General features: G+C 38.6%; 1 protein-coding gene across 2 annotated transcripts in view; it reads left to right on the top strand.

The window, feature by feature from the left end:
* POLR3B (RNA polymerase III subunit B) overlaps positions 1 to 19255 on the top strand; it is a 117165-nt gene that overhangs the window by 41002 nt on the left and 56908 nt on the right. For both annotated transcript variants that reach the window (XM_079938267.1, XM_079938266.1), the window contains exons 13-16: positions 10508 to 10669; positions 13290 to 13490; positions 15419 to 15581; positions 16829 to 16982. In XM_079938267.1, the coding sequence (XP_079794393.1) occupies positions 10508 to 10669; positions 13290 to 13490; positions 15419 to 15581; positions 16829 to 16982 (680 nt within the window). The remainder of the gene's footprint in view (positions 1 to 10507; positions 10670 to 13289; positions 13491 to 15418; positions 15582 to 16828; positions 16983 to 19255) is intronic.

The raw sequence follows: 19255 nt of genomic DNA, 5'->3' as shown, positions 1-19255 counted from the left end.
TGTGGTGGGTCTTAGTTGCGGCAGGCAGGCTCCTTAGTTGTGGCTCCAGGGCTCTTTAGTTGCAGTTTGCCAGCTCCTTAGTTGCAGCACGTGGGCTCCTTGTTTGCAGCAGGTGGGCTCCTTACTTGTGGCATGCAAACTCTTAGTTGCAGCATGCGTGTGGGATCTAGTTCCTTGACCAGGGATTGAATCCAGGCCCTCTGCACTGGGAGTGCAGAGTCTTATCCACTGTGCCACCAGGGAAGTCCCTATCTTTGGTTTTAAAAAAGTGCCTTGGTGTGGTGGTCTCTGTTAATATCCTACTTAAGGCTCACTAAGTTCTTAAGTCTATAAATTTATATCTAATCAAATTTGAGACATTTTTAGTCTTTATTTCTTTAAATATCTTTTTTGTACTATTCTTTCTTCTCCTTCTGACTCATTATATTGTTAGGCCCTTTGGTATTAAGGCTCTGTTGATTTTTTTTTCAATTTTACTCTCTTTTTCAGATTGGATAATTTCTACTGATCTATTTTCAGGTTCCCTTACTTTTTCTTATGTTGTCTCTAATATGCTATTACACTCATCCAGTTAATTTTTTAGTTTAGATATTGTATTTTTCAGTTGTAGAAATTTCATTTGGGTATATTTTCTCTACTGAGATTTCTTGTTTGTTTATTCATCACAACCATATTTTCATTTACACCCTTGAACTTTAACAGCTGTTTTAGAATTCTGGTCTAATTCCAACATATCAATCATCTCCGGATCAATTTCTTGATTAAATTTTCTCTTGAGTATGGGTCATGTTCTCCTTTTTCTTCATGTGTGTAACAATCTTGGATAGTATCCTGATGGACATTGTGGATGATGAATGGTAGAGACTCGGGATTCTCTTTTATTCCTCTGAAGAATGTTTGTTTTTTGTTTGTTTTAAGGCATTTAACTTGGCTGTAAACCTCTGAATCCTGTCTCCTTGCAGCAAACAGCTGAAACATTCTGTATAGTTCTTTCAACCATAGCTGGACTGTAAGATGTTCCTTCCCCCATTCTTGTGGTTATTTGTCTTACCAATATAAGCAAGTATTTTTAATTTTTAAAGAACAATGTTATGATTAAAAAATAATGTAACAGTAAACATTATAAAAGCAGCAGATATTAAAATAAAACTAATAATACACAGTAAAAATGTTTTTAAAACATTTAACATTTAACAAAAAACATTTAACATAACATATTAGCACAGTAAAAAGACTTTAAAACAATTACAAGGAAGTTTACAGTGAAAATGAGTCTTTCTCCCACTCTGACCCCCCCCCCCCCACCCTTTCACCTGACCCAGTTCTCAGTTCCTCCCTCCAGTAGTGGTTACTTTTCCCTTCATCTCCTCTATCCTTCCAGAGACACCCTATGCATATACAAATATCTTTATTAACTGGCTTTTTAAAGTTTTACTGTTGGAAGCTCGTGGCTTGTGGACATTCAGGCCTGTGTGAATTTATGCTAAGTTTTCTGGCCTCCTTTGGGGTCCTTTGTCAAGGGCAAGTTTGGAGTCAGACTTTGCAGTTTTAGAAGAAATCACATAAAGGAACATTTTGTCCTCATTAGTATGAAACGTATATTCAAAGCAGTATGTCTGCTTACTTAGTGGGGATTTAATCATTAAATGTGTGTGTTGCCACAGAATTTGACATATGCCTGCTTTTGTGTATGTGCTTTTTAGTTATGAAAATTTTCATGTATATAGGACTATATATAACACGTATGTGTGTTTGTGTATTAAGACTCAGTAAAGCAGATATTCACGTGTCCCAACTCAAGAGTGAACACAGCATTAGTATGTTTGAATCTTTTTATGTGCTTTCTGTGATTCTCACCTGCCCCTCCCATCTGTCTGTTCTGGAGGCTCTGGCCAGGTGCCTGCCTATTTACCTGGTGCAAAGGCATCCCAACACATTCCTGAGCATTTACTGTGAGATTCGGTGAAGCACAGGTCCATTTCCCGGGAGCATCCCTCAGCAGGCCTGAGCTTCAGGTGTGAGTTTCAAGATTTTTAAAGCATGAAGTCTTACTCAGAATCCCAATATTGAAACAGATAAAAGTTGAGCCTCTCTGGTTGAGGTGGGGTATAAGGGCTTGTTTCTCTGCCTGTTTGCCCTTCCCCTGAAACTCCTCTGTGAAGTTCATAAACACAGTCTTACTGCTCTACAGAACCAGGTGTAGACTTTTTTTTTTTGGCCCCGAGGCATGTGGGATCTTAGCTCCCTGACCAGCGATCGATCCCGCACCCCCTGCACTGGAAGGTGAAGTCTTAACCACTGGACCGCCAGGGAAGTCCCCAGGTGTAGACTGTTTAGCAGGCTTGTCAGGGTCCTTGATGATCTTGCCCCTGTGCACCCTTCCAGCCTCATCTCATGCTAAGGTGAGACACTCCTTTCCAAACAGTGTGATGCTCTTTCATCCTTTGAGTTATGTCTTCTGCCTAAGTTGCCCCTCCCTTATCTCCCCTTCTCCTTCCCCATCATGAGGGGCTCCTACGCATTCATCATTCTTTGAAACCACCTGTGAACCCCAGGAGTAGTTAGTAGCTCGGTTGTTTAGATCTTTATTTGCATGCTGAATTGCTGTACAATTCTCTACCTGCTCACTTCTTTCCCCCTTTAGACTGTAAACTCATTGAGGGCAGGAACCACTTACATTCATATTCATCTCTCTGTCCCCAGATAAAGTACTAGACACCGGAGATACAATAGTGAATGAGACTTGATGGGGCACCTGCTCTCAACAGTGTACATTTTGGTAGAGGAGACAAACAAGGAACAAGTAAACAGTAAATAAATGTGATATTAGATGGTCATAAGTGTTTAAGGCAAACCAAAAAGAGACTAATTAATATTAGAGCTAGAGTTGGGATGTTGGTTGGGGGAAGGGGTGTTAACTTTATTCTGGATGGTCAGGAAAGACCTCTTTGAAAAAGCCATATATTTTAAGCCGAGCCCTCAGACATTCCAGCTGAGACTTGAGTGAGGAGAAGCCAGTCTCACACAACCTCAGGAACTACATTCCATCAAGAGACCCGCACAAGCAACATACATCCCCAGGCAGCGCCTGTATTGGAGGAACTGGAAAAGGAGCATTGTGGCTGGAGTGTGAGGTTTAGGGGTGGTGAAAGAGGACATTGTAGAACTAGCATCGTAGGCCATGGGAAGAGTTTTGGATTTAATTTCGCATGCAGTGGAAAACCACGAGAGAGTCATAATCGGGGAAGTGACACCATCTGATTTTCAGTTTAAGAGATCTGATTTGGAGATGAACAGACCAGGAATGGACCAGTTAGGAGACTACACAGTATTCCAGATGACAGTGATGGTGCCTGGAATGATAACAGCAGATATTAATTACCACATCTAAAATGTAAAAAACTAGAATTGAAAAATTAGAGCAGTTTTAGGTTTGAGAAAAAATTAATGCCCGGAATACTTGGGAAGTTCTGTCTGGTTAGTGGCTAATGCCAACAGGTGGGTTTTTGGCCACCTTCAGATTGACCACTGTTCAGGGGATTGTGCGAATCCCCACCACCACCAATCCCAATTTTTACAGTTTTTTATTTGGAAAAGAAATCATGCTGTTAAATGAGTCCTTTAAAAAAAAAAATGTTGGGTGTTTGGAGGACTAAGGAGTGGAGTTGAGAGGGGAGAGGAGAGACTATCCTGTTGCTTAAAAAATTAGAATTAAAAAGAGGGTTCCCATGCGCAAGAAAACATTGCTTTATAAACAATGTAAAGACATAAAAGACATTGTGTTGGCAAAACTGTGTAAAAACAATATCTGCTAATTTCACACCCCGTGGGATGAGGGAGTATAAATGTGCTTCAGCTTTAGATAACAGAGCTGTATCCACTGGCCAAGCCGGTTCACAGAGCTTTCCCTTAGTCTCACTGCCACCAGAGGGCTGGCCGGCCAGCCGCCAATAGAGGTGTTAGCAAAACCTACCGATTTCAGGCTTAATCTTTTCACCTACCTTTTCTTTTTCAGTAATGTGTTCATTATTTGCTGAGCATTACTCTATTCTTCATCTGCAAATTTTTTTGTTTCTAATGCAGCTTGCTTTGTATGGGTGAGATATGGAACGGCACCAAAATCCGGCACCCTGGAAAGCCAGGGATTTCCACCCTGTGACAAAAGAATGCCGTCTTGACTTCAGAGATTGCCTAATCCCAGCTGTTCTGATAATGTAATTAAGGCTGCCTAATGTCTTTAATTTTTCAACCAGCTTGTGTGAAAAGGAGAATTTGGCACTCTGAAGGCTTAAACACTAAATAGCAATCTCAAGACGCCTAATTAGAATTCTCTGACATTAAGCTAATTGGTGAAACTGTATTTCAGCAGCTTAACTTCTTTATTAATTTTTTTAGCATTTTCATTGAAAATCAATTGATGAGCTGTCAGCATTTTTTCTTAAATATAATTTGCTCTTTAGTGCTCCTGTCTTAGGCAGGCTGAAAGGCCTCATGCTAGCAATGAAAGGTATTGAATATTATCACCAGCATTCCATCCCTTTTAATCATTTTACTCTTGACCTAAATAATGTGGCTTATTGTGTGACTTGGCCTTGTAGCTTCTCACTGCTCTGTGAACTGGAGAACGTTATTTTTCTTACGTTGAAATTTTAAGGGTGGAGAAATTTATTTATGAGGCATTAGTTTTGTTGTGTGCTCTTACATTTTACTTGTTTAGTACCGGGGCATTTCCTTGTGCTTGAATCAGGGGGCTACAACAAATTCAGCTAGGATCCAAAAAAACTTTGTCATAATTTGAGACGCAAAAGTCTAAGTGTAAGGAACTAATTAAAATAGAGCTGAGCTTTTGTGGTTTAGGTTAAGGGCATTTGCTTCTGTTCAGGATGCTTATTCAAGTTCCTTTTGCCAGTTTACACAGGAAGTTGCTGAAATGGGCTTCTCCATCCCTCTCCTCCCCTGCACCTGCTTCCATTCCCATATTCTTTCTTCCATGAAGGAAACTGCTGGGTCTGAGTAGAAGATAGGATTAAGCTCTCAGAGGAGGAAGTTTTCTTTTTAGAACACTTCTGACATGGTAAATCAAGTTCAGGATCCTGGCTTTCCCATCTGCAAAGTTGATTTTAGTAGAAAAGTGGAAGGACTTGTCTACGTTAAGGGAGAAGAGTGTAAAGTAACGTTCCATTTAGGAAATGCTTTCTTCAGCAGTGGCTGGAGGAGACTCATTGGTTTTAATGTCTTCATTTTGAGTCAGAAAACTACCAGTGGGTTATAAGCATTCAAGAATAGTGTGAAATTTGGAAAATCTTTAGCTTACAAGATTTCACTGAACTTCAGAATTCCTGTTTAACTGTATAATGGGTGCATATATAATGTCCCCCAATATTACATTACTGTTTGGTTAGGTAGCTTAGATTACAAATATATCCTACTTTTTTCTTCCTCTATAAAGGAAAAAAAAACTAATATAATTAATTTTTCAGGGGAATTTAAGTCATTGTAATAATATATTTGATTATTGAAGAAGTATGCCTGCTATTTATTTGTCATAAGCCACTTATTTAGTTTTGAGAACTGTATATAAACGGTGTTCTGGTTATATCTGTTTCTGCATTGCATGGCTTAAGACAATCACCGTTTTGTTGTATCTCACAATTTTGTGGGTCAGGAATTCAGGCAGGATTTGGCTGTGTGATTCTTCTGTTTCACATGGGGCTCGGTTGGTAGTTGTTCTGCCGGAGGTGGTGGGGTGTCTGGAAGGCTGGGCTCAGCTCGGTCTTGACCATTCCAGTGCTGTGGCATCAGAGTGGCTCAGGACTCCAAGTGAGTTTCACATGCACAAGAGAATCTGTGTGGCCTTAATGACCTGGTCTTAAAAGTCACAGCTTCACTTACTTTACTTTATTGAAAAAAGACTTTATTGAAAATTGCAGTCACAACCCACACCTGATTTGGGGCAGTAGGGGACGTGGGCCACACCTTTCAATGTGTAGTTCAGGGGTCAGCCAGAGAGTTGGGCAAAGTTTATATACATAATCTTGGGGTTTTCTCCCAAGATTAAGTTGGTAGTGGATTTTAGGGTGTTGATTTTATTTGTGGTTCTCTCCTTTCTGTGAATTTCCTCTCACTTTCCAGCTACTGTGGTGGCTCAGATCTTTTCCCTCTGGTCCTTCAATCCAGTAAAACTGTGGGTCTCTCTCCGAGTTTTAGCTTCCAGTGTAGCTTGGACCCTTTTTGTTAATGTGTCCTACTCTTAGTTGAAAAGCCTTAAAAACGGAAATGCACTTTCGATAAGTGTCAACTTTCTTTCGGTTTCTGCCTGCTTTTACTCTCCAGTGCCTTCAGATAGTTTCAATATTTTGTCCAGCGTTTATAATTTTTATGAGCAGATGAATCCATCTGATAGGAGCTACTCTATCAATTCTGGAGACAGAACCATCCTAGTCTATTTTTATGCCTTCCTATTCCATCCCATTGATTTGTTTTCCATGGTTACTATGGTTTAATATAATTTATTATATAATTTTTAACATAAAAAGTATAAATAAAAATGTCACAGATATGTAAGTTATGAAGGGGACAAATAGAATCAACACCCTCAAATCCACTACCAACTTAAGTAATTCTTAATAATTGACCGTTAATTACCATTTCATTTACTTATATATTTCTTCCTTACTCTGTCTTCTCTTTTCCCCACTATCCTGAATTGGAGTACTTATTGTTTTCTTTTTTATTGCATCATTTATTTAAAATTTTTAAAATAGTTTATTACAATATAAGTTTCACTTTTTTTAATTGAAGTACAGTTGATTTACAATGTTGTGTTTCAGGTGTACAGCAGAGTGATTCAGTTATATATATGTTTGTGTGTTTGTATGTATGTAGATTTATATTCCTTTTCAGATTCTTTTCCATTATAGGTTATTACAAGATACTGAATATAGTTCCTTGTGCTATACAGTAGGTCCTTGTTGTTTATCTGTTTTATATAGTGTAGTGTTTATCTGTTAATCCTACGCTCCTAATTTATCCTCTCTCCCCTACCCTTTTCCTTTTTGGTAACCATAAGTTTGTTTTCTATGTCTGTGAGTCTATTTCTGTTTTGTAAATAAGTTCATTTATATCATTTTTTAGATTCCACATATAAGTGATACCATAAGATATTTATCTTTCTCTGACTTACTTCACTTAGTATGATAATCACTGGGTCCAACCATGTTGCTTTGAATGGCATTATTTCGTTCTTTTTTATGGCTGAGTAATATTCCATTGTATATATCTACCACATCTTCTTTATCCATTTATCTGTCAATGGACACTTAAGGTGCTTCCATGTCTTGGCTGTTGTAAATAGTGCAGCAGTGAACATTGGGGTGCATGTATCTTTTCAAATTATAGTTTTCTCAGGATATAGGCCCAGGAGTGAGATTGCTGGATCATATGGTAAGTCTGTTTTTAGTTGTTTAAGGAACCTCCATACTGTTCTCCATAGTGGCTCTACAAATTTACATTCCCACCAACAGTGCAAGAGGGTTCCCTTTTCTCCACACACTCTCCAACATTTGTTATTTGTAGACTTTTTAATGATGGCCGGTCTGACTGGTGTGAGGTGGTACCTCATTGTAGTTTTGATTTGCATTTCTGTAATAGTTAGCAATGATGAGCATTTTTTCATGTGCCTGTTGGCCATCTGTATGTCTTCTTTGGAGAAATGTCTATTTAGATCGTCTGCCCATTTTTTGTTTTTTTGATATTGTTTTTTTGATATTGAGCTGTATGAGCTGTTTGTCTGTTTTGGAAATTCATCACTTGTTGGTCACATTGTTTGCAATATTTTCTCCCATTCTGTAGGTTGTCTTTTCATTTTGCTGATGGTTTCCTTTGCCGTGCAAAAGCTTTTAAATTTAACTAGGTTTAATTTATTTATTTTTGTTTTTATTTCCATTACTCTAGGAGATGGATCCAAAAAAAACATTGCTGTGATTTATGTCAAAGAGTGTTCTGCCTATATTTTCCCCTAGGATCCAGTCTTACATTTAGGTCTTTAATCCGTTTTGAGTTTTTTTTTTTTAACATATAGTGTTAGAGAATGTTTTATTTATTTTTTAAATTAATTTTTATTAGAGTTAGTTGATTTACAATGTTGTGTTAGTTTCTGCTGTACAGCAAAGCGAATCAGTTATACATGTACATATATTCACTCTTTTTTAGATTCTGTTGCCATATAGGTCATTACAGAGTATTGAGTAGAGTTTCCTGTGCTATGCAGTAGGTTCTTACTAGTTGTCTCTTTTTTTTTTTTTAATTTTTATTGGGGTACAATTGATTTACAATGTTGTGTTAGTTTCAATTTCTTTTATATATAGTAGTGTGTGTATGTCAATCCCAGTCTCCCAGTTTATCCCTCTCCACAACCCTTTCCCCTTAGTAACCGTAAGTTTGTTTTCTACATCTGTGACTCTATTCCTGTTTTGTAAATAGGTTAATTTGTACCATTTTTTTAGATTCCACATATGTCATACTGAGTGAAGTAAGTCAAAGACAAATATCATATGATATCACTTACATGTAGAATGTTTTAATTTCATTCTTTTACATGTAGCTGTCCAGTTTTTGCAGCACCACTTAATGAAAAGACTGTCTTTTCTCCATTGTGTATTCTTGCCTCCTTTGTCATAGATTAATTGACCATAAGTGCATGGGTTTATTTCTGGGCTTTCTATCCTGTTCCATTGATCTATGTGTCTGTTTTTGTGCCCGTACCATACTGTTTTGATTCCTGTAGCTTTGTAGTGTAGTCTGAAGTCAGGGAGCTTGATTCCTCCAGCTCCGTTCTTCTTTCTCAAGATTGTTTTGGCTATCTGGGGTCTTTTGTGTTTCCATACAAATTTTAAAATTATTTGTCCTAGGTCTGTGAAAAATGCCATTGGTAATTTGATAGGGATTGCATTGAATCTGCAGATTGCCTTTGGTAGTATGGTCATTTTAACAATATTTGATTCTTCCAATCCAAGAACTTGGCATTATTTTTGAGGTTTTGAGTTTTATAAAAATAGATTCATATCATATACGTTCTTCTGCAACTTTTTTCTTCATTTAACATTGTTTTAAAGGTTCATCTATATTGTTTCATGCCACTGTATTTCACTTTCATTTTTGTATTCAATTGTGTAAAGATATGATACATATGATAAATATCCCTTTATCTATCCTACTTATCAAGACTTTTGTATGACTTCCCTTTTTTTAAAAAAAAGAACATTTTTATTCATATCTTCTGGTGCCTACATGACAGAGTTTCTACAAATAGGATTGCCCTGTCATGGAATCAAGTTAAATCTTCAACTTGACTGGAAAGTGTCAAACTAGTTTCCCAAGTATTTGAACACTGCACTGTACATAAGTCCTGATGGTCTCCATCCTATGACTTAGTGTCGAAATTAAACATTTTTGTCTGATCTAGCGGGTGCACAGTACCATCTCCTGGTGGGCTTAATTTGCATTTCCGTCATTACTAATGAGATTAAGCCTCTTTTTCATATGCTTATTGACCATTCCTGTTTTTTCTTAAATGTCTTTTGGGCTGTTTGTATTTTCCTTATTGGTTTTAAGATTTTTTTGGTGTTCTTTGGATCCAGTTTTTTGTCAGTTACATGTGTTGCTGGTATCTTCTCCCAGTCTGGATTTTTTTTTTTTTTAACTTTATGGTATCTTTTAATTCTAGAAGTTTGTAATTTTAATTTGTCAACCCTTTCTTCTTTTTAATAGTTAGTACTCTTTATATTTTAAACTTATGCCTTTGGTATTTGTTGGATTTTGGGGTATGGAATGAAGTAAGGAAGCAGTTTCATTTGTTTCTGAAATGAATAACCGGTTGTCCTAGCACCATTTATTTGTAGTCTTTCATTTACTTACTGATCTGAAATGCCATCTCTATCATATGACAAATTTTAATATATGTGTTGTTTGTTTCTGGACTTTTTGTTCTGTCCACTGGTCAGTTTATCTATACGTTAATCAGTCCATATGCCTTCTTTTTCAGGAGTGTCTTGGCTATTTTAGGGTCTTAGCTTTTCCACATAAATTTTAGAGTTAGCCTCAATTTTCATTAAAAACCTGGGGATTTTGATTAGAGTTGCAGTGGAATTTTAGATCAATTTGGGGAAAATTAGTAACCTTAAAATGGTCTTCTTATCCATAAATATTTTCTTCATTTATTTAGGTCACTGGTCAATGAAATCTCAGTCTGGGAATGACTGGTCTAAATTTAAAATCTATGAATGCAGGGATTGTCATCTTTGCTCTTATTCCCAACACCAAGCATAGTGATAAGCACATATATCAATAAAAGTACATGTTTATCAAATTGAATTTTAAAATATATTTTTTTCAGTTTTAAGCAGTTTCTCCATCTTTTTTTAAACAAAGTTTAATAAGGACCTAAAACTTAGTAAATAAGCTAGTAATGCATTTTGAAAGTTCACTATATACTTTTTTTTTCCTTTAGCTTTTATCTCTTCTTTTTGAAGATTTGTTCAAAAAATTTAATTCTGAAATGAAGAAGATTGCAGACCAGGTGATTCCTAAGCAAAGAGCAGCCCAGTTTGATGTTGTGAAACACATGCGTCAGGACCAGATTACCAATGGCATGGTGAATGCCATTTCAACCGTAAGTCTTCAGTCATTTGGGTAGAGTTTTGTAACTTATTTGTAAACCTGTTCAGTGGGAAATTTAAAGTACTGATACTTTGAGAATCTAGGTGAAAAAAGTATATATATATTTAAGTCATAAATTTTCTACTTTGAAAGATAGTCTACAGTTTAAATCAGTAGGAATTTTACTACTATATGACTTCATTGCCAAATTATAGTTCTTGTTATATGAGGCAATAAGAAAATATATATACTTTTACATAAAGGAAAAATCTTTTAGTTTAACCGTTAATAACCATTCTTTCAATGGATACTTTTCCCCATTTTCTTCTGTCATAAAACTGATATATTACAAGTAGGTTTATTAATGACAACGTTTGTCCAAAACAGTACAACATGTTTCATTTCATTGTAGGTTTATATTCCTCAAAGAGCTATCAGCTGTTCTCACGTGAGTGATGAATTCAGGCCTCAGCAGCTGCTGTGTGTTCAGGGCCTCCGGCTGTTCATAAAGGGTTATCAGATAGGTTTTTGCTCCCTTTCTTAAAGCGTAACATCTATAGGTCTATCTGATAAAGTCTTGTTCACGTTTTGTATGCCAGACATAAAATTAGTTTTATGGATGGGATTTGGTCCCAACAAAAGAATAGTATAGAGTAGCACGTGGACTCCCTTAACAATGAAAGAATTAGTGGTCGACTTGCTGCCCTACTTGACTTGAGAAATTTGCCGTGGGTCTGTTTGAGCAGCCCTCACCATGACAGCTCCATCTAGACCTGAGGGGAGCCTGGCCTTTGTGCCTCTTTAGGACCCTCACACTCCTGTGGCCCAAACTTGTCAGGAAGTAGATTCCTGAATATTTGAAGCGAAGTCTCCAAAGAGCACTTGAACACACTTCTGTTAGAATGACTTTTCTTTGCTTTTGACCCATGATTTTCAGGTCAGAATAGCTGTTTTGAGTAGTTGTTTTGCCCCTAAGTGATACCACTTTACGTCTGGGAGCAGACTGCTTATTAGGAAAATCAGTAGTAGGCCTTGTTACAGGTGAACCCCAATCTGTAGACAACCGGAAAAAGATCAACTTCTAAAATTGTGATTGTTGTCATATGTAGACTATTTTCAACAAATAAATTTTCTCAGAGGAGCAGTTTTAGACGCTTTGTCTGTTTCTCCTCTCTCCCTTTTTAAAACTCCTGAAGAATATTGGAAAAGATTATCTTGCTGAACATCTCGGCTTCACTCCCCATCTACTTCCTATTTGCCAGCAGCTGCTGTCTTAGTTGAATTCTGTGATGAATATTTATTTATCTTCCTTGCTCTTACTTTGTGGTCATAAGTCAGTTTACTAGGTTCATTCTCATTCAAAGAATAAAAGGAGTTAACTCAACAAGCAATATGAGAAGTTAACTTGTGGGATCAGTGTGTTTGCTCCATTTCTTTGCTTTGTAATGCATCAAGTTTCTTCCTAGGTTTTAGCTTTTTTCCACTCTATCAAAAACTCAAGTTTCTGAAGTGATAGATCTTCACTGAAATAATGCTTAAACTTTAATTTGTGAGGAGATCCCCTGAGGTCAAATATTTAAATTCAAACATGAGTTTTTCTACTGTGAGGGGTTTTAATCTGGGATCCATGAGTCCTTCCTTGAAATGGAAGGCAAATTTTCTGTTTGTGGTCCTATGTGCATTTTTCTCGAGAATAGTCATAGCTTTCATCAGATTATCAAAAAAATGAAGAACCACTGTTTAGCAGATGTAATTTTTTCCCTTTGAATTAGAAAGATCATTGAATCAATCACTTTTTGACATTTTGTTTTCTACTTTGCTTTTTCTCTGCATACTATTTTCTATTAATTCACATTACCATAAGTTGAAAACTTAATGATTCCTAACCTTAATCCTGAATTATCCTTGAGAATATTTAACGTATACAATTAATACCACTATAAAATAATATATTTAATATATTTCAGTACTTTCAATGCATAGGAGATAAGGTAAATTTAATGTTTAAAATTTATTTCATATGAATCTATTTTAAGATTGACATGGTAGCCAAAGAAGGTATATAATATTTATTAATATGAATATATGTGCAACTTTTAGCCTTGATTAAGAAGCCTATAGTTATTCATTTTCCCTGGTAACTGCTATTAGAGTCTTCTTTCTATTGCTATATTTTCCTCTCATTAAAACTAATTTTGGAAGACATCCAGATAATGGCACATTGCAACATGAAATTATCTCTTTGAGCTTCAAGCTAGTGTTACCTTAAATGTGTGTAGAAACTGCTAGTGTTCTGTTAGTTGGCTTATTGCTTCCAGTGGAAATCTTTGGTTGAACTGGCTTGTTCAGAACATAATTAGTTCTTCAGAAAATACCCACTCTGATGTGATAATGTTGATGTGTTGAAGCATTCCGAGGTGGTTGCTAGATATAGGTAATATCCATGAAATTCCTAGAAAACCCCGTTGAGTAACTTGGCTAAATTTTAATTGTGACATTTTGATTTCTGAATATATATCATGGCTCTCGTTTCACAAACAAGCAGTTCCTATGCTGAGCCTCTCCGAGTGACTTCAGAGTATCAGGCCACATGAATGGATCAGGGGTAGCTCATGTCTTTCCTCTCCCTTCAGGGAAATTGGTCTCTGAAGAGATTTAAAATGGATCGCCAGGGTGTGACTCAGGTGCTGTCTCGCTTGTCATATATATCCGCACTGGGCATGATGACAAGAATCTCTTCCCAGTTTGAAAAAACAAGAAAAGTGAGTGGTCCTCGATCGCTCCAGCCATCTCAGTGGGGAATGCTCTGCCCTTCGGACACTCCTGAAGGAGAGGTAAGGTCCCCAAGGAGTCTCCGCTGTGTCAGTGGTCATGCCTGTTGGTGATGCTCTGCTTCTTCTCCCGTTCCCCCAGGCTGTATCGTTTTTGGGGTCAGCCACGTATCAGGCAGAGAAATGTTGTTGCAGCCATCAGAATGTCATCAGTATCATTCCCGAACAGTACCTACAGAAGTCTTTGATTTATTATCTCACCTAAATAGAAATATTGTCCAAATTTTCTTGCTTGTTTTAGTTTATCCCAAGAGTCAAACCAGGCAGTGAAGAGGGGATAAGAATATGAAGGAAAATTAAAGAGACCCATCACCTTTGCTCACAAGGAGCTCTTTTTAAGCAACTCCTTATTTTCTGTGGCTGTACTTAAAGGACATCAGAGTCACAGTTGCAGCCAACTAGGAGCACACAGTCCAAGACCTAAGTTGGATTCCAGCTCACTTATATAGGAAACATAAGCAGTTACCAGAACACTAAACCAAGGAGTTTAAATTGGTTTACATCCATAGCACCCACTATTTCCTGTGTCGTGGCCCTTTCTACTTCATGTTAACCACTGTTGGTTTCACTTGATTTTATGCCTTCTAAATTGTAAAATTCTGGAGGAAGGAACCATGTTAGGTTCACCATTGTATCCCAAGGTCCTAGCCCAGAGCCTCATTCAGACTAAAGGCCCCATAAATATATGCTGAGTGAATAAATAAGTTAAATATGACAGGTAAAAGATACATGTTCCAAAGTGTAGGAATTAGTTAGGACTTGGGAGAGGTGAAAAATACAAGTCCATACAGGGTCATAATTTTTAGAAATTATCATTCTTCTCCTGATTTATCTTAAACCATATGGAAATTCACATTAAAATTTTCCAGCTTGTCAAATTTGCATAACTTACACATCTTGAGTTTTGGAACACTAAATTTCCCAGAGATTGCTTCAACTAATCTAGATGAAGTACCTGTTTTGTGCATCACTACAGCAGATGGTTTCTAAGATTGAAGATGTAATCTTTACATGTCACATGTGTCTCAAGTGTTTTTGTTTTTTTTCTTAATTTGCTGTATTACGTCCTTGTTTATATGTTTGCTTTAGATTTTTTTCCTCTGGTTGTATAGAAGTTTAAAAATATTTTTTTCATTTCCTTCTTACTTTGAAATAATTTCAGGCATACAAAAAAAGTTGCAAAAATAGTGCAAAGAATTTCCATGATCCTTCACCTAGATTCCCCAAATGTGACATCTTATGTAACTGTAGCACAGTTATCAACCTCATAGCCCCAGTTACCAACTTTCATAACCCCAGTTATGAAATTAACACTGACAACAATATTGTAATCTGTAGACCTGATTCAGATTTTGCCAGTTGCCCCACTGTCTTTTTTTGATCCAGGATTGCTCTCAGTTGTTGAGTCTCCTTAGCCTCTTATTCTGAAGCGGTTCTTCACTCTTTGTCTTTTATGACCAAGAAGCTTGGAGAATACCGGCCAGTTATTTTGCAGACTCTTTCTCATTTCAGGCCAGCAGTTTTATATTTTTATGTATTCACAATTATCAGTGTTTTCCTTTACTGTTTTTATACAGTGTCATCTTAATGACTGTGGTGTTCTGTTGTCAGGGAATAGCAATTTAGGCAATTGGTTTCTTTGGGGAGGGGACATTTATAATGTCATCATTATTTCCAGTTCAAATAGTACTGTGCTGAGCATGTCTGTGGCTAAATCTACGTTTATATCCTTGCTTTCTAGTTCAGGATAAATTCCTCTAGGATAAGGCGTAGGTATATCCTTAAGGCTTTGTATGAATCTCCAAAGTGTTCCCTACGACGCTGTACTGCTTTGCCTTGTCACCAGTGGAGTGGTGAGCTATTTTCAGACACAAACTGTACTTTGTGTTACTCATGTTCATTCTTAGAAATGACTGTCTTTTGTTTTTTAGGCATGTGGTTTGGTTAAAAACTTGGCCCTTATGACGCACATCACAACTGACATGGAAGATGGACCCATTGTTAAATTAGCCAGTAACTTGGGAGTAGAAGATGTGAATTTATTATGTGGGGAAGAGCTGTCTTACCCAAATGTGTTTCTTGTCTTTCTTAATGGTGAGTATATTATGGAGACATGTTGATCCTAAACAGTCTGTTTGGGAGGGGGAGGGAATTGACTATTATCCATGTATATAGAGCACAAATATACTTTAATTCTGCAGTCAAATTCTCTGCCACTGAGCTATACCCCCTGAGTATACTTTAATTCTGGACCCAGGTTGACATTAATTGAAAGGTAGAAAAAATGGTAACAGAAACAGTTATTCCATTGGCTGAGTGACCCAGGTTCTGAGACGATACAGCTATCAGAGCTAAAGGGCAGCTTTGACAGCTGGCAGCGTATGCACAGTGGCATGAGGCTCAATACGGTATCTTTAAGCTCAAGTGAAATATGTGAGACATTCTGCAGAAATAATCAGATCAGCCCTTATAGTGAGATGACTTGTATTCAGCCACTGAGTGAGTGAGTGTCCGCAGCCTCTGGCGAGAGGGTCCCTTTCCTTCAGCTTCTGCTCCAGTTGCTTCTCTCATACCCCTTCCCACCCACCTGAGAGTCCTCCAGAGATGCTGCAGCAGGTGTGGCTTGGTGGCCTGGGTGCCTGTCCCCTCACAGGTGTGCTGCATGTGCTCACCCTGGCCTCAGCCCCCATGCTCTTCTCCCCCTTCTTCCTGCTCTGGGAGGCCTTCACCATTTCCCGCGTGGGCTGGTGAGAAGGAAAACAGGGCTGTTGGCTGCCTGCCTCGCTCAGTGAATTCTGGCAGCTGACGCTGAGTGAGTCCTTACTCTGGGTACTCACCCAGTACCTCTCTAAATCCTCACACTAGCCCTGGGAGCCAAAGGCCATTTTCCTCATTTCTCAGATGATGACAACAAAACCGGTTTAAAAATAGCAGTTACTAGGTGCTATGTCCAGTTCTAAGTGCTTTCCACGAGATCAGCTCATTTAATCCTCACATCGACCCTGTAGAAGTGGTGGAGCCAGTGTTCAGACCCAGGGGTCTGGACCCGAGTTCATGTCCCTGCACGGTGCTGACAGACGAGGAGACTGAGGCTGGCTTCACCAGTCTTATGCAGCCAGGGTGTGGTAGGCCTGGCCCTGGACTCCGGTCCCCACCCCAGGCTGCCCTTGACCACTCCACTCTGCTGCTCCCTCCAGCCTTGTGGACTGGCTGCAGGCTTAATAACAGTACTTCCAAATGACTGCTCAGTGCTGCTTATTGTTTTTGTTGAGTAGATATTTTAAATCCCATTAGATTTATTTTTTATTTCGGTCTTGACTATTCTTATTCTTTCTGCTTAGGTAACATCCTGGGCGTCATTCGAGACCACAAGAAGCTGGTGAATACATTTCGACTGATGCGAAGAGCAGGATATATCAATGAATTTGTTTCCATCTCAACGAATCTGACAGATCGGTGTGTCTATATTTCCTCTGATGGAGGAAGGCTGTGCAGGTAGATGTGGCTAGAAAGAGTTGTTAAGATCTCTTTATGTTTGCTTTTGAAAGAAATGGACTTGTTTTTATTTTTGAAGCTGCTTTAACCTCTTTCATTGTTAAGATAAATTTAATTCACTTAGCAAACACCTCATGAATATGCATACTGGCTACTGGGGATTCAAAGATTAATGGGAGTCAGTCTCTGCCCTCAGAGAACTCAGTCCGCTGGGAAAGGCAGAAATAATTAGTAATAACAACCAACTCTGCGAGTAATAAGTGCTAGCCATTATTTATTATCTTAATAGATGTATTATGTGTAAGGCTTTAACTACATTCAACCCTATAAGGTTGGATTATTATTTTCATTTAACAAATGAGGTACCAAGGTTTAGTGAGACTAAGTAAATTACCCAAAGCCAGATAGTGGTGGAGTCTGTTTTTCACCCGGAAGTCCTTAGAATTCATTTGACTCCAACAGTCCCGATTTTACCCACTATATTCTGTTGCTATGAACTGACCTTTAAAGGATGAGTAGGATTGCTTTAAAGGATAAAGGAGGAAAGGAGAAAGGCTAAGGAATGGCAAGAATAAGAAACATAGAAGCATGAAGAGATACCATAACATTAGATCCGGTAGAAGAGTAGGTGCCTTATGTTTATTCCGCACATATTTAGGGCCTATTTTGTACAGGTGCTGTGTCGGAGGTGGGGTTATGAAGATGAACATGACATGGTATCTGGTCCTTTGGGGACAGGCAGGGACTTCAGCTGAGGATGTCACCTTGTTTCATAGGCCTTCACTTGATTCACCAAAGTCTGTCTTTGTGGACCTCAGGTAGTGTGAGAGCACAAGTCAGTGAGCTGGCAGTGGTTAGAGTGGTGGCAAGAGCTTGGAAGTCTGCCCAGCTGGGAGAGTGGACTGCCAGTGTCTGTGTCTGTCTGGCATCCTTGTTTCCTTCCAGTTACCCTCCTCATTCTCCTTTGAGGATTGCCCTTCCTCACTGGCAGTCTTCTTGGGACGGTCAGTCAGGTGCTCTCTCCTGCTCAGCCAAAGGACAGGCGGCTGACCCAAGCCAGGCCAGTCAGACCGTCTCTTCAGAGAGTTTGAATCCCAAAGAGAATAGCTCAAGGGAAGAAATGGCTGGAACAGATTCATCCTGGCAGCGATGCATACAAGGGGCTGCTCATTACCCCTGCCTTTCTGGATCCTTGGGGCTGTTCTGGCTCCTTTTCTTTCTGAGGCTGAGCATTGCACCTTTTTTCTTTGATTCTTATCCTTCTAGTAAATTCTTAGCCTTTTGGTAAACTCCTTAAAATTTCCTTCTTCTTTTTTTGTAAATTCCATCTTTGCTTAAATCGGCCAGAGTTGGTTCCTATTCTTTGCAAGCAAAGAGCCCTAACTGATGCTATACCTGTGTTTGAATCCGAATGTCCCACTTACTGACTTGTGTGACTCTGAGTTTATTACTTAAGTCTCTGGGCCTTGATTTCCTCAGCTGTAAATATGTAAATAACAGTGCCTCCCTAGGATTGATATAAGGTCTGGTAAGTGCCTTGTAGGGTGCCAGGCAAACACTGGATGCTTATTTATAGCTATTAACATGGTTCAATTAAGGGTGGGGAAAACACTGACATTTTCTAGCTTACTCTTTCTTAGGATTTTTCTTTTTCATTACATCCCATATAATATGGCATAGCCTGAAAGAAAACTAGTTCTTTTTTTTTTAGAAGTGATTGTATAACGACACAACATAGATCTGGCAGGAAGAATTAGTAGAATTCATTGAGTAAACTGAAAGGTAACTGAGGTGGCCAAGTGTGGTCCCCTCCCTCTCCTACCCCTGCTCTGCCATCACTTCTCAGTCTCTTAAGCTGAGCTAAACTGCAGCCCCAAATGAGGGAGGCAGCAGGGTCTCTGCTTCCCTGCCAAGGGGCAGCCAGGATTTTGAGGCAGTGTTGAGTCCCATGAAGAGTTCACCCTGTTCACTTTCCAGCAGCTTGTACCCCCTTTTGTAATTGTGCAGCTCCTCTTCTTAACTGTTTAAAAGTGCTCATTAGTCCTCAAATAGTTATTTGGACTTGAGGGTGGAGTGCACGAGTGTCTGCTGGTTACTTGCTCCCCTCTGTAAGAGCCGCTTGTCCAAATAGCAACAGCCCTTGACGTTTCGTGCCGCGTGCCGTCCTTTGTGTCGGGTGTTTCCTCGTGGTGGCGAAGCCCTCAGAGGCAAATCACCGCTGACAGTTACAGGTTAATCTACCAGAACGTGTGGACCAAAGCTCTCTACCTTAC

Source organism: Stenella coeruleoalba (assembly GCF_951394435.1).
Source record: "Stenella coeruleoalba genome assembly, chromosome: 11".
In the NCBI taxonomy this organism is placed as follows: Eukaryota; Metazoa; Chordata; class Mammalia; order Artiodactyla; family Delphinidae; genus Stenella; species Stenella coeruleoalba.
Note: the sequence above shows the minus strand (reverse complement) of the source record. Positions and strands in the feature narration are given on the sequence as shown.